The sequence below is a fragment of the Apus apus genome, chromosome 19 (genome assembly GCF_020740795.1).
Source record: "Apus apus isolate bApuApu2 chromosome 19, bApuApu2.pri.cur, whole genome shotgun sequence".
NCBI lineage: Eukaryota > Metazoa > Chordata > Aves > Apodiformes > Apodidae > Apus > Apus apus.
The window spans coordinates 10,355,861-10,381,592 of record NC_067300.1 but is presented as its reverse complement, the minus strand read 5'-3'; the positions used below and the strand labels follow the sequence as shown (position 1 = coordinate 10,381,592).

At 42.7% G+C, this 25,732-nt stretch overlaps 2 protein-coding genes across 11 annotated transcripts in view; one reads left to right on the top strand and one right to left on the bottom strand.

The window, feature by feature from the left end:
- The window catches only part of DENND1A (DENN domain containing 1A), a 194,478-nt gene that overhangs the window by 166,646 nt on the left and 2,100 nt on the right, over window positions 1–25,732 (top strand). For 4 of the 8 annotated variants that reach the window (XM_051636990.1, XM_051636994.1, XM_051636993.1 and 1 more), the window contains 4 exons: window positions 4,229–4,317; window positions 12,637–12,765; window positions 14,874–15,129; window positions 16,031–18,746. In XM_051636990.1, coding sequence (XP_051492950.1) covers window positions 4,229–4,317; window positions 12,637–12,765; window positions 14,874–15,129; window positions 16,031–17,344 — 1,788 coding nt within the window. In that variant the 3' untranslated portion in view covers window positions 17,345–18,746. Of the gene's footprint in view, window positions 1–4,228; window positions 4,318–12,636; window positions 12,766–14,873; window positions 15,130–16,030; window positions 18,747–25,732 lie in introns of those variants that run through there. The other 4 variants (XM_051636997.1, XM_051636996.1, XM_051636995.1 and 1 more) reach the window with 2 other exon arrangements.
- CRB2 (crumbs cell polarity complex component 2) overlaps window positions 20,843–25,732 on the bottom strand; it is a 38,609-nt gene continuing 33,719 nt past the window's right edge. Inside the window, exon 13 of one of the 3 annotated variants that reach the window (XM_051636988.1) lies at window positions 20,843–23,781. In XM_051636988.1, coding sequence (XP_051492948.1) covers window positions 23,560–23,781 — 222 coding nt within the window. In that variant the 3' untranslated portion in view covers window positions 20,843–23,559. Of the gene's footprint in view, window positions 24,903–25,732 lie in introns of all 3 variants that reach the window. The other 2 variants (XM_051636989.1, XM_051636987.1) reach the window with 2 other exon arrangements.

Genomic DNA, 25,732 nt, shown 5'->3' with positions numbered 1-25,732 from the left:
GTTTACTTTTGCGGTGATTTCTGAAAGCTCTTGCTAGGCTGGTATAAGTTTTTAGCCAGTGAGCTTTTGAAGACTTGCACTAAACTCAAATATGAAAGGAAGCAGAAGTTGAAGAGAAAGTTTTTATTCTCTGCAAGTTATGCTTTAAATTAATTTGGGACACTTAATTTTTCTCAATGGAATAGAAGAAGTAAACAAAGTCTGTATTTGGGCAGTAGAAGATTAGTACCACATTATGGATGACATACATATATGCTTCATGTTCATTTAAAATGCAAGCTGGGACTTCATGTAATTAGATAGTATGAAAAATGTAGGCACAGCATGTTGGCCGGAGCAAGTGACTTTTCCATAGAACAACAGAGAAATTACTCTCAGTGCAATACCTGTACTGTATTAGGCAGGAATACCTGATCTCAGCAGTTTTTCATTCAAAACACTAACTGTAGGACAATTGTTACATACTAACTATGCCGGATGGCTTTAAAACTGGAAACTCTGCTGGATCTGCACCAGTGATTTCCGCCCCCGCCCCCCCCCCGCCAATAGTACAGGAAAGTGGGATCAATTTGGAAGAGGTGTTGTTCTAGAAACAGCCTTGGAAGTTGTTTATTTCTATTGAGCACTTTGTTTTATGAATATAATTGCTCCAAAAGGCAAACAGATCTTACTCCTTGCTTCCTTATACACACATGTACATGCATAAGAAAGAGAGATGCAAGTTTTCAAATCTAATCTTGCTAAAACTTGTTAAAAACATGTTTTGGATGAGCAGGCAACTAGTTAACGAGTGCATTCGGGTGTGTGTTAACTTTTGATCTTTGGTGCATGTTCCTGTGTTACATTTCAATAGCATGTTGTTTCTTTTCCTCCCTCTTTTTAACTCTGGGTGTTTAGCTGAACAGAGTCATTTTTATGGATTCCTACTCTTGAATATTTATATCTTTTGTGTTTAAAAGGTAGCATTGACTGTGCTTGTGTGTGTTTTCTTAAATGTAATTGATCTGGGAGGGTCTCCCAGATCTTGCACTAGGACCAAACTTTCCAGGGTACCGTGGGGTTCCCACAGTGCTCCACAGCCCTTTTGTTTTGTGTTTGGCAGGTGGATGAGGGCACAGTGCGATTCCTCTGTGCAGAAGTTGCTAAACAGTGTTGTTCAGATTGAGTAATTTATTACATCAAAGTCCTACTAAGACTGTTTAATCTCCCAGCTGTAGTACATTAATAGTCCTCACTGTAATGTGTTTGTGTCAACTGTCTTTGCTCCCAATGTGATTGATAAAAGGTTGGGAATGTAATAATAAAAGCTCCTGTTGCATTCATCTAGCTGTGTCAATAAGTGGAACAGAAATGCTTCATTCATCAAGAGGAAATTCAAGATAAATGTAAATTATTATAATCACTCCCCAAAATATGCTTGTACTAAATATACATAAATTTGTTGTTGTTCAGAACGGTTATTTGGCTTTTAATAGTTGAAACACATTTTTGTGTGTGTAAATAATACTTTGTACAGGCTGCTTTTCCCTCTCTCAGTCTTGGCATGTATTACAGAGGTGGGTATCAGTGAGTAATTTAGCCTTTTACAGCAAGGACCAAATGAGGACACCAGGTCCCTCTTCCAGTGAAGTCCACATAATAACCACAATTCTTGAGATATACTTGCTGTTTGCAGGGTGTATCTACTATGAGGAGGAAACCATGGGCACTAGTCCTTGCAATGAGTCATTACTAATAGTAAAAACAAAAACACAAACCAAAGGAAGGTTAAGGAAGCAGAACAGACATGTTCTTTACATTCTGCTGTATTGGAAATGAGTTTTGATATTATGAAAGAGAGAGAGAGGACCATTGCTTATAATTAATAGAGATCTGTTTAGATTAATGCTGGCTATTTGGAAACTTCATTCAATTAGAAAAAGTTAAAATACAGTAATTGTGCATAAAGTTGATGGGGGCAGTAACCAGCACGTTTAACCCTTCTGTACTGGATGTTTATTCATTTGGTTGTGTGCTCATATAATTGGATTTCTTACATACTTTTGCATTTGATAAGCATTTAACCTTGCCTGTTTGGCTGCGTGAGGCTCGAAATGCAGCAAGGAATTGGCTTGATTCCTGGCTTTTCCCTCCAGTCCCCCATGAACAATGCTCTAAATCCTACTTAGCATGTCACCCTACACTGAACTGGTCTGGTGGCCCCCTGCAGCCATCCAAAACTCTCCCTCATCACCATCACTCCCCCAGAGTACCACCTAAAAGGTGAAAGTGTTCACAGCATGATGACAAGCCAGCTTTACACATCATCTTCCAGCTCAGATTTAGTTACACAGGTTTCTTTCTTCCTCTCCTTTTCTCTTTCTTCTTTTCTCTCTTCTCCCCCCACTTCCTCTTGCCTCTCTCCCCCCTCTCCTGCACGCACTCGCTCTCTCTGGATCGCACTGGGTCTCTCTTGCTCTCTCTCTGTGTTTTATCAGCCCTAATGAAGCAGTATTCTTCATCGATCCTGCTGATTGCCAGCCCATTCCTTTTGTTTGTTGGCACCGAGCCATTCAGCCGCACTCTGACAGCTCAGCTCGTCTAATTAGCTCTGTTGTTCTTTTCCCCATGTTTCACCACATTGCAAGTTCAGTTGAAGTTGCCACAAACTTAATCCTTCCATTCCTGCCATAAATTCACATTCCTGAGCCATCTTTATTGTGGAGAGGAGCAGCCTTGTGTGGGGACTGATCTCCAAGATCTTAACATCTGACCTTTTTATAAACCCTTCTTCCTATGAAATAGTGGCTGTACATCTCTGGATTTCTACATCATATCTGCTGTACACCATTGCCTTTGAAATGAAAATTCAATACCATAATCCTGCTACTGCCTTCTGCATACTGTTGTGTAGTGCAGCAACACTGCACACGATTCAGTGGCTTTTTCTAGGCAAGAAAATTAGAGATTTATGTACCAGGGAGGGTGGGAGTAAGGCCAGAAACACCCCACCCCCCAACAGACGATAACGTTAGGGGAAAAAAAAAGTGTCAACAAAAGCTTGCAGAGGTGGGGGAAATCTGCATCTGTTTTGTCATGGCAAATAAATGCATTAGGTATGCAGAGTGCTGAGGTGTGGGCCTTTACCAGCCTCCTTTGCATTGTGGCTGTTAAGGGAGCACCAGCTCAGGAAGGTCAGAAATTGAGTTGTGTTCCTAACTTTATTTGAGGGCCTTGGGGATTTCTGTGGAAACCAGCATTCAGCTAATCCAACAAATCAGACTCCCTTTCACGTAAGGTAGTAGTCCCATAATAAAAAGTGGAAAGCCTGTTTGTGCAGCCTGACCCTGATGCTGCAAATGTTCATTCCCACATTGGACTCCAAAGGGTAAGTTCACCAGCAGGATTACTCAGTGGTGCAGGTTGGCGCATGCATGAGCTTTGCCTTCCATGGAGTGAAGGCTGTTTGCCTGTGGAGTTAATGCAAGTAGATTAGGCTTGATTTCTGAACACTGGAAGGTGACGGATATGTTATTGGCATCAACATCATCTTCCACAGAAAAGCTTGAATGTTACTGTGTACAACAAAACATACACTAGTGTAACATTAGGTGTGGCAATGATAGCACGTCTGGGAAGGTTGTCTGTTCAGATGCTGAAAAGAAGCAAATTTGCAATGGCAAATAAGTTTTTTTCATGTTACAGCATTTATCCTAAGTACAAATTTTTCAGTGCTTCCTTGCACAGGAGTCCTCACTTGAGAAGGTGGGTTCTTGTGAACAAGTGGACAAAAGGATCATGATGTCAGAGCTGCACTCCACTTTCCAATATAACGTACAGCAACAGAGAGGATTTTGTAGTTTTCTCTCTCAAGTAACTATACAAAGAGAAGCTCACAATTAGGGATTTTTTAATCAGAAATATAGCCTGTACCAAACAGGACAGTGGAACAGAATTTTGTTGCTTTTCTAATAGCTAAGTCAGTGACAAGCATCTATGTTTCTTATATTATTCAAAAACGTGGGTTTTTTTGTACTTAGGCAAGTTGTGGATCCCTGTGGTTTATATTCATACTCTATTCATTTGCAACATTGTTGTGTCACAAAAAATCAAGACATGTAAAAGCAATTCTGAATGGAGGATGCCTGTAAGATAACATCAACTATGCGTATTTTGTTATTTATGTCTGGTGTTTGCCCAACTTCTGCAGAGTTTGATGAAATACCTTCTGTGTGTGTGTATGTAACAGGTTCGCCCACCAAGACCTCATGTTGTTAAGAGACCCAGGAGCAATATTGCTGTGGAAGGACGAAGGACTTCAGTCTCCAGTCCAGAACAGTGAGTACTTGGCTGCTCTGCTTCTCTCTGGTGGTGTCACTACACAGTGCATTCAGAACTGGAACTAGCCAAAGGAGAAATTAAAAAATACTACAGATAGTATTTTAGCTAACAAAAAACTATTTTTTTAATTCATGGAACATTTTAGAGGAAGCTTGAAAAATCAAGAAACCCAGGTTTACTTATTAGAAAATTATGTTTTGCCAAGTTAGATGTAATCAGATTAGCCTGTTTAGTGAAAGTTTTCAGGTTTTGGAGTTTTGTTCTTTTCTGTGTTGTTTTGAAATACACTTTAAATTAAATTGGTAGCTACAGCCCTGCAGATCCACTGTTCTTGCCAGGCTGTACCTGGAAGAAACAGAATTGTTTGTTTTATAGTGACAGCACTAAGGGTTATGTCTTGTGTGTTAGAGTCCTGTTAACAGAACGTCTGTAATGAGCTCTATAGTGAAGTCTTGTGGAGCTGAAAGGTCTTGCATTGTACTAGCAAATTTATCATCTCTTTAGATTTGACCATGAAGTGAACAGGGGTGATGAGTTAAGTAAGTTGTACTACTGTAGTTTACTGCTAGTGCATAAAATGTGTTGGTTTCCAGCATCCAGTATATTCTGGCACCTTTGAGAGGTTTTTTTCAGATAGTTTCATGAATGTCACATTTAAAAATAATTTTCAAAAATAAGACAGTACTGTGTATAATTGCAGATATTCTTAATGCCTTGTCATAGTTGAGTTAAACAATGGGCCATCAAGTGAAATATCTAAGAGAAAGGATACATTGAACTCTATACCAACATAGCCCAGAAGACACTATTGTGTGTGACAAGTACACGTGTAGGCTGCATCAATATGCATTTTTTATTTAAAATTATTTGGATTCTTCAGAGTGCATCTACCAACTGTTCAGAAGTACAAAGGATTAAACAGCACTGAGTTCTGACTGGAGACAGAGGCTGCTGTTAGCTGCACTTCTGAAGGGTGGGGAAAAGCAGATTGCCTCGTCTCAGTTCAGGATTTGGCAATCTTAAGAATTGTGCATTTTGCCTGGGGCAGTTGATGTTAGAAAAAGGTGTTGTCAGAAATGTGGCTAGAGTAGGGACAGACCTGCTTGGTACTCCAGAGGAAACAACTGAGCAGTGAGGTAAGAACAGCAGGCAGCAGAGCCAGTATTCACTTCCCAAGTCATGGAACAAGGTTTAACTGGTATTGCACACATTTGAAGCATCTTTGATGCTGTCCTTCAACAGAGTTTCCAAACTTTTCCAAACGTCCAGCCTTGTGGCAGTACAGCCTAAGCATGGGAAGTCACCCTGGAACTGCTCACAGATGCAGGCAAGACTGGAGGGCTGCAGATGGTTGCAGTGATTCCCATGCAGTTCAGCTCTCCCTGCAGCACATGGTGACACTCGCATCTCAGCCACCCCACATGGTTTATGTCCCAGCCTGTGTCTGCTTTATCATCAAATGCTTTAGCTGATATCCAAGATTACAGGTATTTGCTGCATTCTGAAGATACTAAAATCCCATAAAAATAAAAATTGTTTGTTTCTTCCAACAGCCCTTTTTCCCACCTCTGTACCAGTTCCCTGTCACCACTATTGGAGGGGAAAAGTGCTTGGCTAACTTTCTCCCAGCCACTCTAGGATGGGGAGATATTCTGACTTTCAGCTAAAATGAATTATTGCTTTTAAAATCTATAGAATTATTTATCCATTTTATAGTGGAATTTGGTTGCCCTCTTGTGGAACAGATTGAACATCCTGCAGAATGGCTTGTGCTGTCACAGGATAGTAGATGTCCCTGCACAGATTGTAGGAATATCTTTTAAGTTTTTTTCTTAATATTCAATATGATGACCTGTTGTATAGAAGTGAAGGATAATGGAGTCAGTTTAACCATTATGTGTGTTTTGTATGAAAGATTATGCGTATTTGGATTCAAAAGCTGCTTGACATGTCAGTGTGGCTTCCTGCTAACATGTATTTTCAGTTCCCGCCAGTATCAGACAGAAATAAACATAAACGTGACTGGTGAAACAACTTCTACTAGTGCTAGTGACACACTGAAGCAAACCATTAACTGGGCATCCCTTGAGGTGTTACATCTATCAACCCATTTCTTATGATATTAGGGAATTTGTATCTTCGGTAGCATGAGTTAATTTTTTTAATGTGTAGAAAAGAACATTGTTTGGGGAACATAAGTGCTCGTTTTCTAATCAGTCTTCAGTTAAAACAAGGTAGGCAGGAGAAGTAACTTAATATAACACCTGGGATTATTGCTCATGTCTGGTGTTAAATCATCACATTTAAAAGAACTGGTAGAAGAACTGTTGTTTCCCCCATCAGAATTTTCAGTGGCTTTTTTTTTTCTATTTCAATAGAAAGTGAGGTTTTTTACAATTTAATCAATAATTCAAAGTTTGTGATGTTTGTGAATCTTTACAAAATTGTAATTAAATTTAAAATTTAAAATTTGTTTTAAAAATGTTTAGTTATAAGGTAACAGGAAGAATTTGTAGATGAGAGCTCAGAAAATGCTGAATTACCACCTGGGGCGATCCTAGACACGTGGGACCTGCCTCCTTAAACACAAATTAGTTGTTCACAGAAATAAGATGTTCATTTTTAACAGCTAGGCAGTTTTTCGAGAGCTCTCTTTTACACCCCAGCAAGATTTCCTATTAAATGTAGAATAGGCTTCCTGAGTGCTCTAGGGTCTGTCTTCTGTAAGTACCAGCTAGCTGGCTTCCAGGGCATGCAGAGCAGGAGGAAATTAAAATAGGAAATCAGAGGGTCAGGCTCACAATTAACAGCATGTCAAAAGGCTCTTGGGCTGCCTAAACCCATGTCAGTGCTCCAGCAGTTCATTATGGCTTTCCAAAAGTCGTGTAGGACTTAGTGGAGAAGCTAATGGCTTTCCCTCATATCCCATGAATGAAAATAGGCTGCAATGCAATAGTGGGTTATTACACTGCATTTAGTATCAAGTCAGCATGATGGCTGTGTTAAATAATACAGGCTTATTAAAGCACATTAAATTTCAGTTATTATAACCAGGCTCTCAGAGCTCTGCCACACATTCTGTGTATACGGTAAAGGTTTTCCATGGTATCACTGCAAGCAGAGATCTCTATTTAGAGAGAAAGCTAAGCCAGCAAGTACCTGGGTGAACAAGGGTGGCTGGAATCAGATGGCACTACTGGCTGTAGCAGACAAGACTCACGACTTGCGGCCTTGGGACAATGGGTGTAGGGAAACTGGATACAAGGAAGGTGGTGCCAAGAAAGCAGATGCCCAGCAAAGGGACAGCAAGTGGAAAGGAAACATAGGGAGAGCAGTCTGGTGTTGAGCAGGCCTGGCCAAATAGGGACTGTAGCACAGGCAGGCAGGGCTGCCCTTTGGGGACCCTGGTCTTCCTGGCTTTCCCATCCTTCCAGTATGGTGGATTACAAAAAACTTTAGTTTTGGGGCCCGTTTTTGCTGTCTGCTTCAGAGTGAACCTACAGAATATTTGCAGATTGCCTTTCTACAGGGATGCAGTGTCTGCAGGGGAAATGGGGAATCTTGGCATGAGTAGAACAGAAATGGGGAATGACTTTGTAGAATCTTGCATCTAGATATCTCAGAGCACGCAGAGATGTCATCCAGTTTGTTCCCAATTTAAATTCTTTGTTAATATTTCCAGCTTTCTAGAAAATCTCTTAAAAGTTCATAAAACCTATAAACAGTTAGTTACCTGCCTTTACTGGGTGTAGTGATCACAAGCTGTTGGTTTTGTTACCTAGTGAGATGACTTGTGATGTGAATGTTTTTCTTGTTTTAATATAAAATATCCCTTAGGTTTATGTTGTTAGTCTCCTATGAACATTCACAGTGTACAAAGTGACACTTCAAAATCAAATTGATATTTTAATATTTCTGTTAGCTCACATTTGGGTGTGCTGAGTGTTTGGAATATGCAGGAAGAAATTCCAGTGGTAGGGCTGTCCTTTGTTCAGATTTAATAGTTACTGGGTAATCCCCTCAGTCCCAAGTATCCTATTTCATACTGGCAAGAAAAAGCTCATGCATCCAAATCCCTCTTCATTTTACTGTCTAAAAGGGACAAATTCCTTCATTCCCTAGAGCTGCTATATTGCTCGTATTTAAAAAACTATTTTTTAAAAAGCCTCCCTCAAATTTGGAAAGCACTTTTTAGGAGAATAATGACTACAAGCCCCTAGTATCCCTTTGTACCATAATCTCTAACATCAGGAAAAAGCAACACAAAACAATACACATACTTAATTTTCTCTTAACCAAAATATCTTTTAGAGTCATTACAGAGCTCTCCTTATTAATTCCCATACCCTGTACTCACATTTTCTGTATATCTATTTTTTTCTATCTCAAGTACATTTAGGTGTCAATTAAATTTGAAATATCTACATTTGTCAGCATTTCATTTTTGGCCAGTGTGATGTGCTGCTGATTTGTCCATGCATCCTGACACATGAAAAAAGCTCCTGAGATGCAGATCTTCCTCATTAAAAAAGAAGCCCCCGCTGCCACGGCGCGCGGCGCCGCGGAGCGCAGCCCCGGCTTTATTGCGCTGTGTTTCTGACATGATATTTAAAAAGGAACAGCCACGGCTGTCAGTACTGTCATATGCTGGTGCTAACTGAAGACATGTTAAACTAAACATTAGAAAGAGATCAGCAAGTCATCTGCATGGTAACTCAGCTAAGAGATTAGGTAGGCAGGAGCTGGTGCAGTCATGTGGAGATGATGAGGGTTGGAGCTGTGACGGACACATCCTTTTTTCCATCTACGACTGCAGCAGCGCCTGCCTTGTAGCCAGGCTTGCTGTGACCTGCCTTTTCAGAGACAGCTCTTTGTGTGTGAAAGCCCAGCAAGTGGTGGGTGGCAGGCTGCAGGAGAGTTGCCGAATTGGGTTAATGAGGGAATAGGCACTTTTTTTGGATTCTGCTGCCTCCAGCTAATAAAAAATTTAAACTCGGACAATTTTAGAGCGTTCAGCCCTTATCTTGGACCAGAATCTCTCACAGAGTGGAACTTAAGTGCTGTCTTTTTTCTAATTATGAGATCCCACTTTTATTTAAGGAGTTTTGCAACAGCAGCGAAACAGTGCGTATTAACTTGCTATATATTTAATCTTATTTGCACTGGAGGGCAGTTGATGATCTAGCCAACATGATCCTGTCTTACTTCTTCATAATTTGTACCTAGTTGATTTAATATATGCACACAGGCACAATGCATTTGAATTTAGCATAGTCTGAAAACAAACAAAAGGTACCAGAGGCAATGCTCTAAGTGCAGCTGCACCCATACACTTGTTACATGCAGTCACCAAACATGTAGTTTGCCAGCAAGATGTGTGAAAATTCAATATTGCTCTTGATTTCTGGAAAGAATTTTAGATTTTCTGGAATAACGTTAAATGGTTATTTACTTTCCTAAGGCAAAAACACATGTATATAAGTTAAAAAAAAAAAAAAAGTATTTTAAAAGTATCTTTCATTTCTGTTTTATTGCCTTTTTTAATGTAAATTCAAGCTTTTGGAGAACAGTCACTTAAAAAAAAATTATGAAAAAAGGTAATTTAAAAACAATGTTATAGCAAATATTTCCTCATGCAGTGGCACCACCCCCCTTTCCCTGGATGCCTGTTACAGCAGGAGAGAGGAAAAGAACAGCTATGCAACAGCTTTAATTGGAGTACCACAGACCATGATTTAATACTATCAGCTACATCCACTGCCAACACTATTTTAGACTTCCTATTAATTAGCTCTGACCTGATTGTGAATAAACATTTATTCACAGAGGCAGCTCGGGCCCTCTTGAGCTGTTGGTTGCAATGTCCAACTTCTCTTTTTCTGACCTAACCTTTTCAGGCTGATTTTCACAACTCCGTAGTTATTCAGTGATTGAGAGTGAAGCACTGAAAGAGTGGAGGCTGGTGATGAATTCAGGTGCCACTAGAGATAGGTTGTTAGTATGTCTGTACTTTAAAGGCAACAAATCCAATTTTTTCTGTCCAAGCTTTTGGTCCTGTTCTGATTTCATAGAATCATAGAATCCTAGGGGTTGGAAGGGACCTCGAAAGATCATCTAGTCCAACCCCCCTGCCAGAGCAGGGTCACCTAGAGTATATCACATAGGAACGCATCCAGGTGGGTTTTGAATGTCTCCAGTGAAGGAGACTCCACAACCTCCCTGGGCAGCCTGTTCCAGTGCTCTGTCACTCTTACAGTAAAAAAAATGTTTCGGATATTCACCTTGAACCTCCTATGCTCCAATTTACACCCATTACCCCTTGTCCTATCACTGGTCATCACTGAGAAGAGCCTAACTCCATCTACCTGACACTCACCCCTTACATATTTGTAAACATTGATGAGGTCACCCCTCAGCCTCCTTTTCTCCAAGCTAAAGAGACCCAGCTCCCTCAACCTTTCCTCATAAGGGAGATGTTCCACTCCCTTAATCATCTTAGTAGCTCTGCGCTGGACTCTTTCCAGCAGTTGCCTGTCCTTCTTGAACTGAGGGGCCCAGAACTGGACATAATACTCCAGATGCGGCCTCACCAATGCAGAATAGAGGGGGAGGAGAACCTCTCTTGACCGACTAAGAACCTCTCTTGACCGACAGCGAATCCTTGTGCATGATGCTGTGGCACACCTGCCTTGCTCTGCAGTGCTCAGGGGTGATCCTGCTTCTGCTTACACTGGAATTGCAGTTGTTATTCTGGACCTCAGTAGCAGCAAGATGAGGTTCCCATCTCAGTTGTGTGTTGCTTTGTGTCACTCACCATTATTGGGTTCAGTACAATGACCAGGATGTTATCAGTGATACGTGGTTGATGAAATGAGGAAGTTTATGAAGAGACCTCATTTGGATGGCTAGAAACAATATTTGCTTTTATGATCCTTGTGGCTTCATTTCCATTGTCTGGTGATTTGGGGAAGGAAGGAGCCCTGTGAATGATGATATTCTCTAGCAACATCTATCAGTGTTCATCAACCCCTTGTTTGGTCCATAAGACACATAAAGGTGGTTTATAATGCCAGTTAAAAGATGTTTTCTTAGGTTTTTTCATTTCCATTCATGCACACTTATATATACTGGAACACAACTGAAATGGGGAGAATAAATAAGAGAAATAACTGTTAAAATTGAGTACATTTTATTATAAATGCACGTAGTTTTGGTGCCTCTACACAAAGTTCTCCCTGACTTTTAGTAGATTGAAAAGCACTGGGCTATGATGTAGAGGCCTCTTATTAGTACTGGTACATCCAAACATGTTGCTACTGCTTCCAGTTACTTGTGAAGCATTTGTCTTAATATTTAATTGGTGAGAATATATTTTCTATAAGCTTTTTTGCCATCCAGAGCTTCAGTGTTTCAGAGGGGAATGAAGAGTGGCCTTTGCTTCATTCTTTGCTAACAATTAGGATATTTTAGCATTACAAATGAGGCAATAGTTGTTACTATTTTATTCATACTCTTCAACTCCAGTGTATTTCTTCTTAAGTATCCTACTCCTGTACTCTTTCCTCTTCTACTAAAGCTGATAGTGCATTTAATTGTTTTAAGCAGTGATAGCCATTTCTGAATTAGCTCCAGTGGAAACAGTGAATATTAGAAGCTTCTACTTTATGCAAGAGGCAGGAATTTACTGGGTTTTTGGTTAAAATGAACTGAAGCATCTGATAGCTGTAACAAATAATGGGGGTAAATTGTACATAAATTCAGAAAGCTTTTATCCCCCAATACTTTTATCCCCCAACCAGTGTATGTTTACACAGACCTCTAGGCCTGCATAGTTAGTTTTACATTCACTACATTTAAGCACTGTCTTCGTTAGGTACAAGAGCAAATCCTGGAGATAGGACCTCTTGTTTATAAAATGAAAGATGCCTAGTATGTTTTTCTCAAAAGACTGGTGAGGTGGTTTTGGTGGTGCTTGGGTTATTTTATTTTGGGGTAGTTTTTTGTGTGGTTGGTTTGTATGTTTTTAGTTACAGCTGAGGTGTGTTTCAGAGACACTTCTGATTTTAAGAAGTTTTCATCTGAAAGGATTTTTGTTCCACTGCTAACAAATCCATGGGTGTGACTGCAGGTCTCAGTGCCCTTCTGACCAGACAGCACCTGGGACATTTTTAGAAGAGTTGTGTTTTGTGCCTGCTCTTTGCAGTCAGTCATGTTCAGATATAACTTACGAGCCTTCAAATCACTTGGTTTCTTTCTCCTCTGGAGTTTTGAATGTGACAACTTGGTAACTTCCTTTTCTCTTCCTGTTTCCCTCAGCCTTGTAAAGCCCATGCGACACTATACAGTCTTCCTCTCTGAGGACTCTTCTGATGATGAATTTCAGCAGGAAGAGGATCCTGTCTCTGGCTTCTCTGAAAACTTTTTCTTCTCTGCTCCTTTTGAATGGTCTATCCTTTATTCTTTCATTGTACTAATTAGTCTTTGAACAGTGCTGCTTGCATTGGTCAGGATGCCTGCTCCTGTACTTGGAATTTCGGGAATGCTCCTGTGGTCTCTGTACGGCACTTGGTGAATGTTCAGCACTTCTGCTTGTGTGTGTGGACACTGAGCATGCAAAGCCTCCCCCTGCATGAAGCACCACACAACCACACTCAGCTCAGCACTGTACATGGGCTGGAGCTCTGTGGGATGTCACCTTTCCACCTGCCCTTTGTTCCAACGTGCTGCTTGTGTTCCTGTCCAGACCTTCTGCCATTCTTCCCAGTGCAGTGCTGGCTGTGTGTTTTGGATTGTCCTGTGAGCTGTTTTGGAGCAGTTACCAGCTGGTTCTAGTTTTACTTGCTTGATCCCAGCCTCTCTGCTCGGGCGAGTACCAGGTCCTCAGTGACACTGGGAGTTGTCAGGCAGGTGTTCTCTGAGGGTTTGTGTACAGTCCCACCTGAAATCGTACAAGGAACAGAAAGCAGCTTGTTGGATTTTACTCACTGAATTATTTGTATCCAGCTTCTTAATTTGTAAATTGTCAATTCCCAAACCTCTGTAATTCAGTCTTGCCTAGTTTTGAATTCTGGTGCTAAGCAGCTCAGCCATATTGCAGCTACTGGGCTGCCAGAGCTGTATGTTTCAGCTGCAGGATTGTGCCTCCTGCCCAAGGTGCCCATGTTGGGGAACAAGTGTTGCCTGTCAGTTCCTGTTTGCGTGGCCAGGCTTCCTTGGGCCCTGGGAGAGGCTGGATGCAGGTGTGCTAGACCAGGCTGGAGAAAGAGGCTGCCAGTTTGGTAGTGGAGTCTCCAGTTGCTAAAGTTGTTTGCTGCAGAAGGCAGGTTCAGAGACTGACAGGGAGGGCAGGTGGCTGCAGGCAGGTGGGCTTGGGGACAGACATAGCGGTTCAGTAGCAAAGGGCCAGAAAAACATTCCTGCCCTCTTGTGTCTGGGATGGAGGAGGCCAGGCTACTAAAATGGTTTGTTTGCAGAATATGGCGTCTTCTTGCAGTGTGAGCTAATGCTTAGTAGTTGAGCACATAGTATGTGAGAGACTAAAGATACAGCTGAGATTTGCAAGACCACCTTCTTCCCAAGGACATGTACCATCAGCTGTCTGTCTTGTACTTGCATTATTGCAGTCATGTGTTGCTAGCTCAGTGGCTGCTATTTGTGTGTTGATGAGTGAAGATGGGCCGTTTATAAACTTGCATGATCTAGATGTATTATAATAAAATAGGGAAAGAGGAGGAGGATTCTTCCATAGTGTCTTGTTTTTGCAGGTCTCACAAATATTTTCTTTTGATTGAAACCTTGTTTAAATGCCACAGTAAAACTGGCTGCCAGTCAAATGCCAATCACCACAGACATGTGTGGCACTTCTTGGTATTAATTGGATGCACATTATGCTGCTGTTCTCTGTACACAGAACCAATATGCAAATCTGCTGGTGCTCATTTTTTTGCTGAGGTATGTGCAAGAAAAGCATCCTGCTAACTCGGCCTTGGCTGTAAATGTAAAATAGGTGTCTCCATAATGGATTGTGTTGTTTCTTGATAAGATGACAGCAGTGTAATCATGGAACTCTGCACAGTGTTCCCAATTACAGCAGGAAAACACTGAATTATGTTCTGTGCTGAGTTAGCTTGAAGCAAGAATGTGTAAGTACCTGCAAAACACAGGGCACTTTGCACTGCACTTGCTCAGAGTGCTTGCCTGAAAGGCCTGAACACAGCAGCAGTGGCTACCTGAGACAGAGGTAGGGTCCAGTTACTCCTACTCTTGAAAGTTCCCTCATCAGCTTGTCTGTATCTGCACCATCACAGCTTTCCTCTGAGCCCTTCCCACTTACCTCTTTTTCCTTTCTGAAAACCCCTCGAGTCATCTTTGTCTGTCCTTCTGCCCTTGGTGCATTTGCTCACAGACCTCCTGTTCTCAAGGCACTCTAAACTGTTTTTTTTTTCACCTAGAATTTTTTGCAAAGCCATCGAGCTCCTTAGTAAATACTTGATTTAAAAAAACAAACATTATCAAGACAGTCATTTGCAGCATGACTTTTGTTTCTCTCGCAGGCCTCAGCCCTACCGGGCGCTGAAGGAGTCTGATAGTGCTGACGGGGAGGAGGCAGGGAGTCCAGGGAAACCAAACGAGACTCTGCCTCCCAGCCCCCTGCTCTCAAGCAGAGACACAGAAATCAACCTCCTTGAAGACATTTTCCCCAGCTTAGAAGTTGAAACACAACCTCAGCCTCTCAGCCAAGCGAAGAGCCTCGAAGACCTGCGGACTCCCAAAGAAGAGGGAGATCAGCTATGCACGTTTGATTACCAGGTTTGGACAGGGGGTTGTGTCTGCAGGGGGTGGCACACAGCCAGGCCTGGCTGTCTTCCATTATTCTCTGAGGAACATTCTGGTATTATTGGGTAGGTGCATCCGTTTTCCAGCCATTTGTTCATGCATTTCGACGTTCATTTCCAAGTTAAGAAATTATCAGAATTGGGACTCAGTTGTAAGACAGTAACTTTTTCCAATAAAACTGTAGTCTCTACTTGTGAAGGATGAAATATTTACCCTGTTCTCAGAATCTGTTCTGTTCCTTGGCTGTCACACAAGAGTTACCTTTGAAGCTGATGCTCAGCAGTGCGAATGAGTATCTGGGAATTTTCAGGTCCTCTCCAAACTGCTTGTTTTTTAAACAACCTTCTTTTAATCTGGCCATCTTGGTCCAGACGTCACTTAAACTATCTAGGTTGCAGAAGAGAGATTCTTTATAAGGAACTTCACTGAATAGATGCAGCTTAGAAGGTGCCAAACTAAAGCAGGCTCTGAAATTTTCATGTGACATGAAATAAAATAAGGTCATTTCTGCCTTATAATAATATTTAATTTAGCGTTATATCCAGGTATTTCATTTGACAGCTTTTTCTGTACCGCAATTAAGGCTTCTCAGTTTCTGTCCTTTAGATGGAGGTACATACTCCTGACTTGGCTAACAACAGATCAGTGTCACAGCTGAACCTTGTTAGAGGCAGAGTTGGGATTCAAACCACAGAGTTCTGCTGCTGTTGTCCTGTCTGTCCATCTAGGCTGCAGGCTGTTGTCCCTCCAGTGTTCCCAGTCTGTGGACAGGTCCTCTCCCCACTCATAGCTCATCAGCCTGTCTTCACTTTGTGCTCTGTGTTGTGAGGAGATCAGTACAAGTTAAGATGGTTTTTTTTATGCTTTCTTGCAGAGAATGGATCTTGGTGCATCCGAGAGGAACAGGATTGTGCCAACCATGAAGCTGTCTCACCCTTACAACAAGCTGTGGAGTATGGGTCATGATGACATGGCTATTCCTACCAAATATTCCCAAAGCTCACCAGAAAGGCCCTTGACTGCACTTGGTAATATACCAGCCATCACGAGGAGACACCAGAGCAGAGACAGCATTCTGGCTCCTGCAGAAAAGGATGAATCAAATCCTGCCATTCAGGGGAATATCACCATTCCTAGGCCACAGGGAAGAAAGACTCCTGAACTGGGGATAGTGCCACCACCACCAGCACCCAGGGCTTCCAAGCATCAGACTCCAGCTGTGCCAACAGAAAGTCTCACTACCCATGCTACAGGACGTAACCATTTGGTTTCAGATCTTATCCCACAGCCCTTTGGAGCTGGTAGCATGTCCCTAGACCCTGAAACCCAGCAGTCTGTTAACTATTCCTCGCATCCATCTCGGCTTTTGTCCAGTGCTCCCAGCACTGCTGAGATGCTCCAGCCTGTCAAGGTGAAGACAGATAATGCAGGTAATGAAAGTGACTACCTTCTTAATCTCCTGGATCCACTGAAAACAGCTGACTGGCAAACCAGTGTCCCACAGCAAGGTCTGCAGAGCTCAGCCACTCCACCTTCTGCAGCAGGATTTGCCTCAGTGGCAGGTGACTTTGTGCCTCCTCCAGCTGCACCATTTGTCCAGGCACTTGGTTATCCTTCCCCAGCACCACTACCTTTTTTACAACCATCTCCTAATCCATTTACACAGACTCTGCCAGGAGCCCTTTCGGTGTCTCTAGTCAGACCCCCAAGAGGCTCTTTCACCCCCTCTTTAGGTCACGCTTACAGCTCTAGCTTCATAACACCTCATTCTACCTTCTACCCACCACAAAGACCTCAACCACACATTTCTACACTATCCATGCCAAACTTGTTCAGCCAGGCTCCTGCTGTGCCACCAGCCAGCTCCCTGTTGCTGCAGAGCCACGGCCCTTCTCCAGCAGGCTCTCTGCAGCCAGCAGGTTTAAGTGGTCCTTCTAAAACCAGAACACTGCAGGTGGGCCAGTCCAGCTTAAAGGTAGATCCCAAGAAAGCACTAGCTTTCCTGTCTAATGAACCCCCTTTGATCCCTTCCAGGCCAGCTAAGGGCTTAGAGTCAGTGTTACTGTCCTCAAAATCTGAGGAGACAAAAGATCCATTTGAAGATTTGTTAAAAAAGACAAAGCAAGATGTGTCATCCACACCAGGTAAGGTTGAGCAGCTCAGAAAGCGATGGGAAACCTTTGAGTAACACTCAATGGCCTTTTAATGTCCCTTTGGAATTGACAGAGGGGTTTTTTTTTGTTTTTTTTGAGCCAGCATAAAACCAAGCATTTCTTTTCTGGAAGGCTGAGCCAGGATGGCTGCTGGACCATCACTGTTCTGCAGTTGTCACACGAGTGCTTTTTACCCTGAGTTCAGGTTCCCCCATTGTCCTGGTCCCTGCAGCTGCTTCCTCACTCTCCACCACTGAAACCCCCGAGAAGGTGATTGGGTTTGGGTTGGTTTTCCACAGGAAGCTTTTCAGACAGCACTGCTCATGCAGGAGTTCCTCCTTCCCTTCTGTTGTCAGTCCTCAGCACAGTGGGGAACGGGGAGCATGGTCCCCATGTTCCTGCCTTTTTTGTCACACCCCTACAGCTGTAAGGATTTGGTTCACATGGGAAGTGTAGTTGCGAAACCCAGCCTTGGAGGCTGTGCTGAATTGATCCGTTAGGCTCTGAGTTTGTCCTGTCTGGAAACACATTCATTCATTTAGGTTATACCTTTGGATGAGCTTTTGTTGCTGATTTTTCATTTCCCTCCCCCAGGACGTTGACACTGAGAGGTCAGAGGGGCCTCTCTGGTGCAGAATTGTCATCATTGCTTGCTGCAACAAAAACTTAGCACGGGGCAGCTGCCCAGGGTTTGGTCCTGCATCTCTTTTGGGAAACTGGAAACACCAGCAATTTATTTTCTTCTTTGGGTTTTTGTTGATTTGTTCTTTGTTTAATACAACAGAAAATAGAGGTCATAAAGTGTATCCTAGTTCTTCTATAATGTGTATGTTAATATTATATATATAGTATAGATGGCAGTATATGAATGGGATGTAACAATATCTTTATTATTATTTTAAAAAAATAAAAGCAATTGGATGTTTCTCAGACACTTCTCTGTGGCAATAGTATCCCAGGAAATTTCATCTTAATCTCAGCATCCCTTATAAAACCTGCTGTCATTGCAGTGATCTCTTTTCTGATTGACTTAAGTGGTGCTTTTTTGTTCTGTATTTGGCCACAATCTGATGTAAACCATGTCACTCTAGAACAGGTAATCACCTCACCATTAGGCCTTTGAAAAAGGAAATAATTTTGGACAGATGGGGAAATTCTTGCAAAGCTTTATCTGATTTCCAGTGTATCTATTTTATTCATATAACCTTGGAAGTTTTCTTACTCTGATGTATGGGAATGGCTGTCTGTGCGTTTGAGTCTGTGCAATACAAAAGAAAAATAGTCTTAATATCTGAAATGCCAGCAGTTTGGGAAAGGACATCATGTATTTCTGTAAAGTACTGTTACCCTGACAAGCCATTCAGTTGGACTTGTATTTTCTTTTTGTGTTGGAAGACAGATGGTTTTAGTATTGCATAGTAAAATATTTAAAGTCTACGATAATAGCTCCATTTTTTTAAATACAGTTCAGTATATGAATGTTATGTATAAATTCAGCCTGGAATTTCAGATCTCCTTTGCTATGAGCTAGATGATAAAACTTCCTTTTGGTGCATGTGTAGAGGCACCAGAAAGTTTTGCATATGACATGCCATTTGGACTTCACATAGCTTTGTTAAAATTTTTAATGTCACACTGATTATATTCTGAGTGGGCCAATTACACATGCTTAATGAAACAGAAAAAAGCTCAGCTAATTTTGTATTGCTGCAAATCATTTTCCAGCTCTGATTATTTTACTTTGCCCATATTATGGAATGTTTTGTGCAGTTGACTTTTAGACAAGGAAGCACTCTTGGATTACATTGTTTTTCAGTAATTTTTGAGGCTCTGAAAAGTGTTACCACTCAGCACACATGGCATCAATCACCCTTCACTTTATTTTGAAGGGGGAAGGAGGTTGAACATACCTCTGACATCCAGGAGTACAAGGCAGTGCTCTCCTGGAGTTTGTGACCTTCCTCACTTCTGGAATAGAATTTGCAAGCTGGAGACTGTTTTACATGCTTCTCATACTAAAGGAATCAAACTATCCCTAGGGCAGTATTTGGTTTTTTGGTCTTACTTAAACTCAGGAATTCCTGACACGAATTGGTCCTAATAGTACCAGATGTAAACAAAGCCTGTTTGTCTGGAGAGCAGGCTGGGATGTAGAACATTTATTTTTCTGATCTAGACGTATTTTTGATGTTTTTACTAATCTAGCATAAGAAGTGTTCCTTTTATTTCTTGTCTGATATTATTCATCAGTGACTTTGTGTTGAGCTTTGTACATCTTCCTGTACTCCCTGTGGGTCTTTGCCTGGCACCGCTTTGCTGTTCACAGGTACTTCCTTCCTTTGGAAATCACTTTTTTTTAAAAAAACAAACTCCAAACTCTATAAATTTCTGATGCTGTACAGATGGCAAAACCATTTTTATATCTTGTTCAGTCATTAGGTTAGAAATTGGACACTGGAATTGGAAGCTGTCGAGACACAAGAATGTTGTTGCCTGAGCCCACCTCGCGCGGCCTGTTCCTGTGAGCGCTCTGCACAGACCAGGGATGGTTTTTCTAACCCGCAGTGAGTGGTCTGAGCTACTGAGATATTCCCCACGCCCTTTTTTTTATATGTTTGTGGGCAAAAAAATTAAGCAGGAGATTTATATCTGGCCAGTTTTGTTTCTGGTTAGGGAAGTGGTCAGAGTCTGTCAGTTACAAATGACTGCAAGATTGAAGGGGAAATTAATATCCCTGGAACCCTGGCAAACCACTGGGCCAGGGACCCCCGAGGACAGGCAGAGGTGAGAGCAGCTCAGGGCTGTGGTCACAGGAGTGTTCCACACACAGTCTTCAGAAGAGCAGGTCAGTGAACAGTGCCTGATGGCTCAGCTGTCCTTTTGACCGTGGGATTTATTCTAATTGCCTTGTAATTATTTATTACTTTTTTCCCCAGTGTGTTTTGCTACTTGTACACTTACCTGCCATGCAGGCTTTATGAGCAAAGTGATTTTTTTTTTTTTTCCCACCATCTGCAGATTAAATTGGTTAGCAGTGAACAAGCAGCCTGTTAGTTGCTGCTTCTTACAACATCCAAGATTGGCATCTCTGTATTTTTTTTACTTTGCTGCTAACTCTCGGAGGTTAACATCTTCAGGTATTTAAAAAGTGAACCAGTGAAGCCAAGAGCTGCTGCAGAATCTGTCCTGACTCACAGGATCCAGTGGCTGTTGGGTGTCCTGTGGCTCTGACCACATTCTGATTTTTGCCTCTTGGCTCATAAAATAAGGGATTAATGGGAAAATGCAGCAGCAGATGCATCAGTACAAGTGAGCAGAAAATTCAGCAGGTTTTGAGGGCCCCACTTTGCTGTGCAGAGCTGCTTCCTTCAGGTCTGTACTTAGAGCTCTGGTGTGAAACAAAATAATAAAAAATAAAATTCTAATTGTAAAAGAGGCCACTGAGGTTTGCAGCTGTGCAAACTGTGCTGCAGGGCAAAATCAGCCATCCAGACATTGTCACTCTTCAGAAAAAAAAAAAAAAAAATCACAAGTCAAGGGAACCAGGTCTCTTTTTAATGAAATTTTAATGTAAATTTCTTTTGAAAGACATTCTAACTTTTTACAAATTATAAAATTTACAATTACAAAAGAAATCAGGATCATGATCATCAACTACAGCAAATCCAGTTTTGTGAAAAAATATATTCAAAAATTAAATATCAAAAGAAAGTTAAGTTCATTATTAAAAAAAAACAAACCCTCTCATAAATTATTTTGCAGAAATGCTCAAGACACTGACAGAGTATTTTAACACTTTGCTGGTACTGGCTTTGGGTGCTTGCAATAAAAACATCTGCTCTGCTAATGCTGTGAAGTAGCTGAGCCTTCCTGCTGCCTGCCCAGAGCAGCGGGGGATGCAGTTGGAGTCACTGCAAGTTGCTGGTTTTTAGATGTTATTGCTGTGGGTTTTGTAGCTTCTTGTTGCCTTTCAGGATATTTCAGTAGCTCAATAATAGTGAGTTCTTACAACACAGTTCTGGTTTTCTTCTCAAAATAACTCAGGCTGGAGTAATACTGGTTCATTCAGTTCCTGTTGCTGCCTTCATTTTTCTACTATTTAAATACAAAAACTGGAGTGGAGCTAAAAGGCCACAAGCTGGAGGTTAACCAGGGCTGAGTTTTCAGACGCCCAAAGCATATTCTCAGCTTGCTGTGGGTTTCTTGCAAGTCATTATGGGATGAAAAAAAATGCATTGGAGTAAAGGCTACACAGCAGAGCTCTGGCAGGACACGGGCAGCTCTCCCAGGAGTCTGGCCCAGCCAGTGCTACTGCCCTGGGGTCTGTCAGACCTTTCTCATGAGGAAATGACCCCACCCTCAGGGACCAACTCTCAGACCAAGGGGGAAATGGTGTTTCTTCAGCTTGGTGAGTGGGACCTGCCTTGGTTGGAGCTCCTGTGCACAAATGCTGCTGAGCAAACTCCACTCACCTTCTCCCTAAGGGATGCAGGTCAGTTCCACTGCAGCAGTGGAACTGTTCTGAAAGGGTATCAGACCTTCCTAAAGAGCATCTGGAAAAGCCACAGAGCAAATCATTCACATGATGAGTACCAGCAGTGTGATGGCTAAGAAAGAAATACAAGCCCTGGAGATCTCACCAAGCAGAGGGTAGGTCACATCTGTCATTATCAGTACTTTGTCCAACTCCTTTCCAAACCACAGCCAAGGGGGATCACCAATCCTTCATCTTTCTTCCTCAGTGTTGGAGGAAAAGATCTCATACACTCCTTAATTGTCTAGTCTCCCAATGTGGTTTGTTTTTTTCTGTTTTAAAAACTTCTCATTCTTAACTTGTATCAGCAGCCACATACATGCAGAAGACCTGTTCTTGAGCAGACAGACCTGATCATGAGTTTTGCACTCTTCCCTTTGCTTAGAATTAAAGAAATAAAGACCCAAGAGCAAAACAGAACAGCATTTTCTTTTGGTGGTGATAAGCAGTGGTAGGCAGAGTCACACCCTCCTTATTAATAGTATTTTGGAGATGAAAAAGCAGACACTGTTTTCTGAAGTATTTCTCATGGATAGTTGTCATAATTATCTCAAAATGCTAATGATTTTAGACTGCTGCATTTCTTTCCACAGACTGCCACATTATTCTAAAGAAACAGCACACTCAGTATCTAAAGCAGTAACAAAGGAGAAGTGAAGCCACAAACACTCATTTTTTAGGGAAACATGGAAGATGACTGCTGTGTCTCACTACAACACAAACCCTGGTTTCATGTCAAAATTCACTTAACTAAATTCCACTCTTCTGTATTGACAAGCCCAAACCTGTCTGTTGTGAGAGGTGCAGGTCTTGAAATCTCTCCCCCTCCTCACACAAGCAGGTACCACTGTTGGTCCAGCATGAACACTCTTCCTAGGGCCCCATCTGTGGTGCTCTGGAAGGGCAGCCATAGACATGGGCAGGTGGGAACAGCATCTGTGCTGCTCACACAAACCTTTGTGCAAAGGTTGATCCAAGAATAGGATCAGTTTTTCTACATAGAAACAGCCTCCTTTCAGGAAAGTTACTACTGTACCTGGCCACCTCAGTCTCAGGAAGGCACTTAAATATTCCTGTGGTTTAGTCTAGGCTTAGGAGAAGCTTCAGTAGCAGTGTCCAGAGTAGTGCTAGTTAATTTCTGGTACTATCATGCCAACTCTGGCCTAGGTATGGAAGGACAGCAGCAGCTCTAGGAAGTATCTCCCATCAGCCAGTCACCTGTCTTGGCTCTGCAGAGGAGGCACAGGCACATTTTTTGAACCAACCACATTATTTCTTAATACAAGGATTTAGTTCCCATTAACCAGACCTGCCTCCCTCTTTGCAGGGTGCTGGTCCTGCCTGACAGGGACCGCTGGGGGGCCACGAGGCTGAGCCCTGCCCTTGGCCTGTGCACTCTCCCTCTGCTGCCACTGCCCCGCTTGCTTCTTCTCCTCCACTGCTCCCTCCAGAACTTCTTTTCCCCTCCCAGACTTCTCTGCTCTTGCTGGGAGACCCAATTTATACCAATCTGTTGGGATGAGCTGCAACAACGAAGCTGGTTCAAGCAGCTGACTTACAGGCAAGTAACAACAGGCAGGTGCCTGCAGCCTATGGAGCAGCTTAAAGCAGTACAGACCTGTGCTACAAAAACACAACTCAGGACCTAAGACAGATTCTGCAGCAGTTCCATGACAGCTAAAGGACAACACGGCACCTGTTGTGTGACCCCAGCTCTTAGATCAGCCTCTCGGTCGGTGGCATCTTGATGACGTTCCACATTTCCACTCGAGCCCCATCCTTCTCCTGCCGGCTGGGGCTGTATGTTCCCTGAGTCGCTCTCCTCCTCTTCATGGCAATGGCTGTGGCTGCAACAACTGCCAGGAGAAGGGCAGCCCCTGCAGCCCCTGCTGCTCCCACCACGGAGGAGTTGCTAAGATGTGCCCACACCGGATGCTGCTGTGGTAGAACAGGGTGTTGTTACTCAGAGCTCTCACCTGGGCAGTACTGCAGGTCCTGTCCCTGTCCCCAGCACCTTGTCCAGGGAATAGAGAAGCAGTTGGGTGACCCTTTTCCTGCTCACCTTTCCCTCAGCCCCCACCACCCCCCACCTCAAGGTCTAAGTTCATAATTTGGGCAGTAGGTCCTGCCCATAGCTCCAGCACTGCCCCACAAACCCAGAATTCTGACTGCACCAGCCCTGTGCGGTACCATGGGAATGTCTAACAGAGATCACTTCATAAAACACTGATTTCAGTAATTCCTGGCAATTCCCTGTAAGGCTGTGGCTGTCCCAGGACAGGAGTTCAGGGCTGCTGTTGCTGTTCAAGACTGTGTGAAACCATCATACACCTGAGCTGAAAGCACTTTTGAGGGCCTTTCAGCTGATGACAAAAAAAAAAAGAGCAGTATATACAAACGAATTATAAATACACTCTGTACAACACTCCTTAAAAAGTATACATAGAAGCTTAATCTGCAAATTAGTGCCTGATTTCACCCTGCCTTTTGAAGCAGATGTAACTGTGCCATGGCTGCCTGAAAGGTGGAATGGAGCCAGAGCAACTTCAGGTGCAGCTCAGCAGCTCGGCTGAGGGGGAGGTGTGGGGCAGTCCATGGGGCAGGAAGGAGGGAGGCAAGAGGCTCACTTGGAGTCAGTGGTGTGCAACAGACTCGCCTGGAACCAGCTGGAACAGCTACTGCATACACAGTCTGCCTCGTACTTCTACATCCATGTCTTCATTACCAAGCCTTAAGGACACTGAGATAGGATGGATCTGCTGCTGCAAGTGCTGGAAAAAGCTCAAGGTCAAAGCAGACCCTGCAGGTGCATCTCCTCCTCATGGCAGGGCCTATATTAACCGCTCCTCAGGTGGCACCTTTAGGACACTGTCCATCTCCAGCCGAGCTCCTGCCACTTCTTGCTGACTGGGACTGTAGGTTCCCTCTGATTGGCGCCTCTTCCTTGCAGTGAGAATCATGAATATGAGGCCGATACTGAGGAGCAGTAAAGAGCCACAGGCTACAGGGACAGCTACTTCAATTAGTGGGGAGGGGAAGAGAGCACCTGGAGTCCCCTTCTGTAAAAGAAATTAATGGACAAACAATGAAACTCCAGTGGTTACAGTAACTTTTAAGTTGAAGAACCCAAACAGGTCAGAGGAGAGTGGAAAAAAAATTTACAATGGAAAAAAAAAAAGCAAAGGCTCTGTACTTGAATGGAAAAGGCCAAGGAACTAGTACCCAGCTGAGGGCACCTGCACAGAGAATGCTCATGTTCATTCGTTAATCTCTCAGCAAAACACATTCAAACTTACTATTTTCTAAATTGGACTATTTTTAATACAAAGGCAGTAACATGTTCTGAATTTTTCTAATTCAAAACTAGGGTCACTCTGCAATGACAGCCTTTAACTGGCAGCTTTGGTGAAGCTGAGCACCACAGGGCCAAGTTATAAACATTTACCACCATTTCAATACTTCATGCAGGGCACCATGGACAATTACCACAAGGAAGAAAAGAGAGGACTTCTGGAGCTGGGCAGCCAGCAAATCTGAAGGCAGCCAGTGTGTTGGACCACTGCTGGAGCTGCAGCTGGGCCCTGCAGCCCACTGGCTAATGAAGATAAGGCTCAGCTCTTTGTTACAGGTGCAGCAGCAGCAGAGTCTGAGCAACACTTCTGCCTTTGTCAGATGAGATGAAACCATCCAAATAGTCTCACACACTCCCTAGTCTCCTCCCTGCCTTTGGTTTTTCACAGCAGGATGGCCCCTTAAGATTCAAATAAAGGGGCCTCCTTCTCCTTACCAATGTCAGACTAAAATGCACAGGTGTCACCAGGAAACATCTAAACACTGTTAAAAAAAAATTAAACTATAAAGCTAAAGCAAAGTAATGTGAATTTTTCAG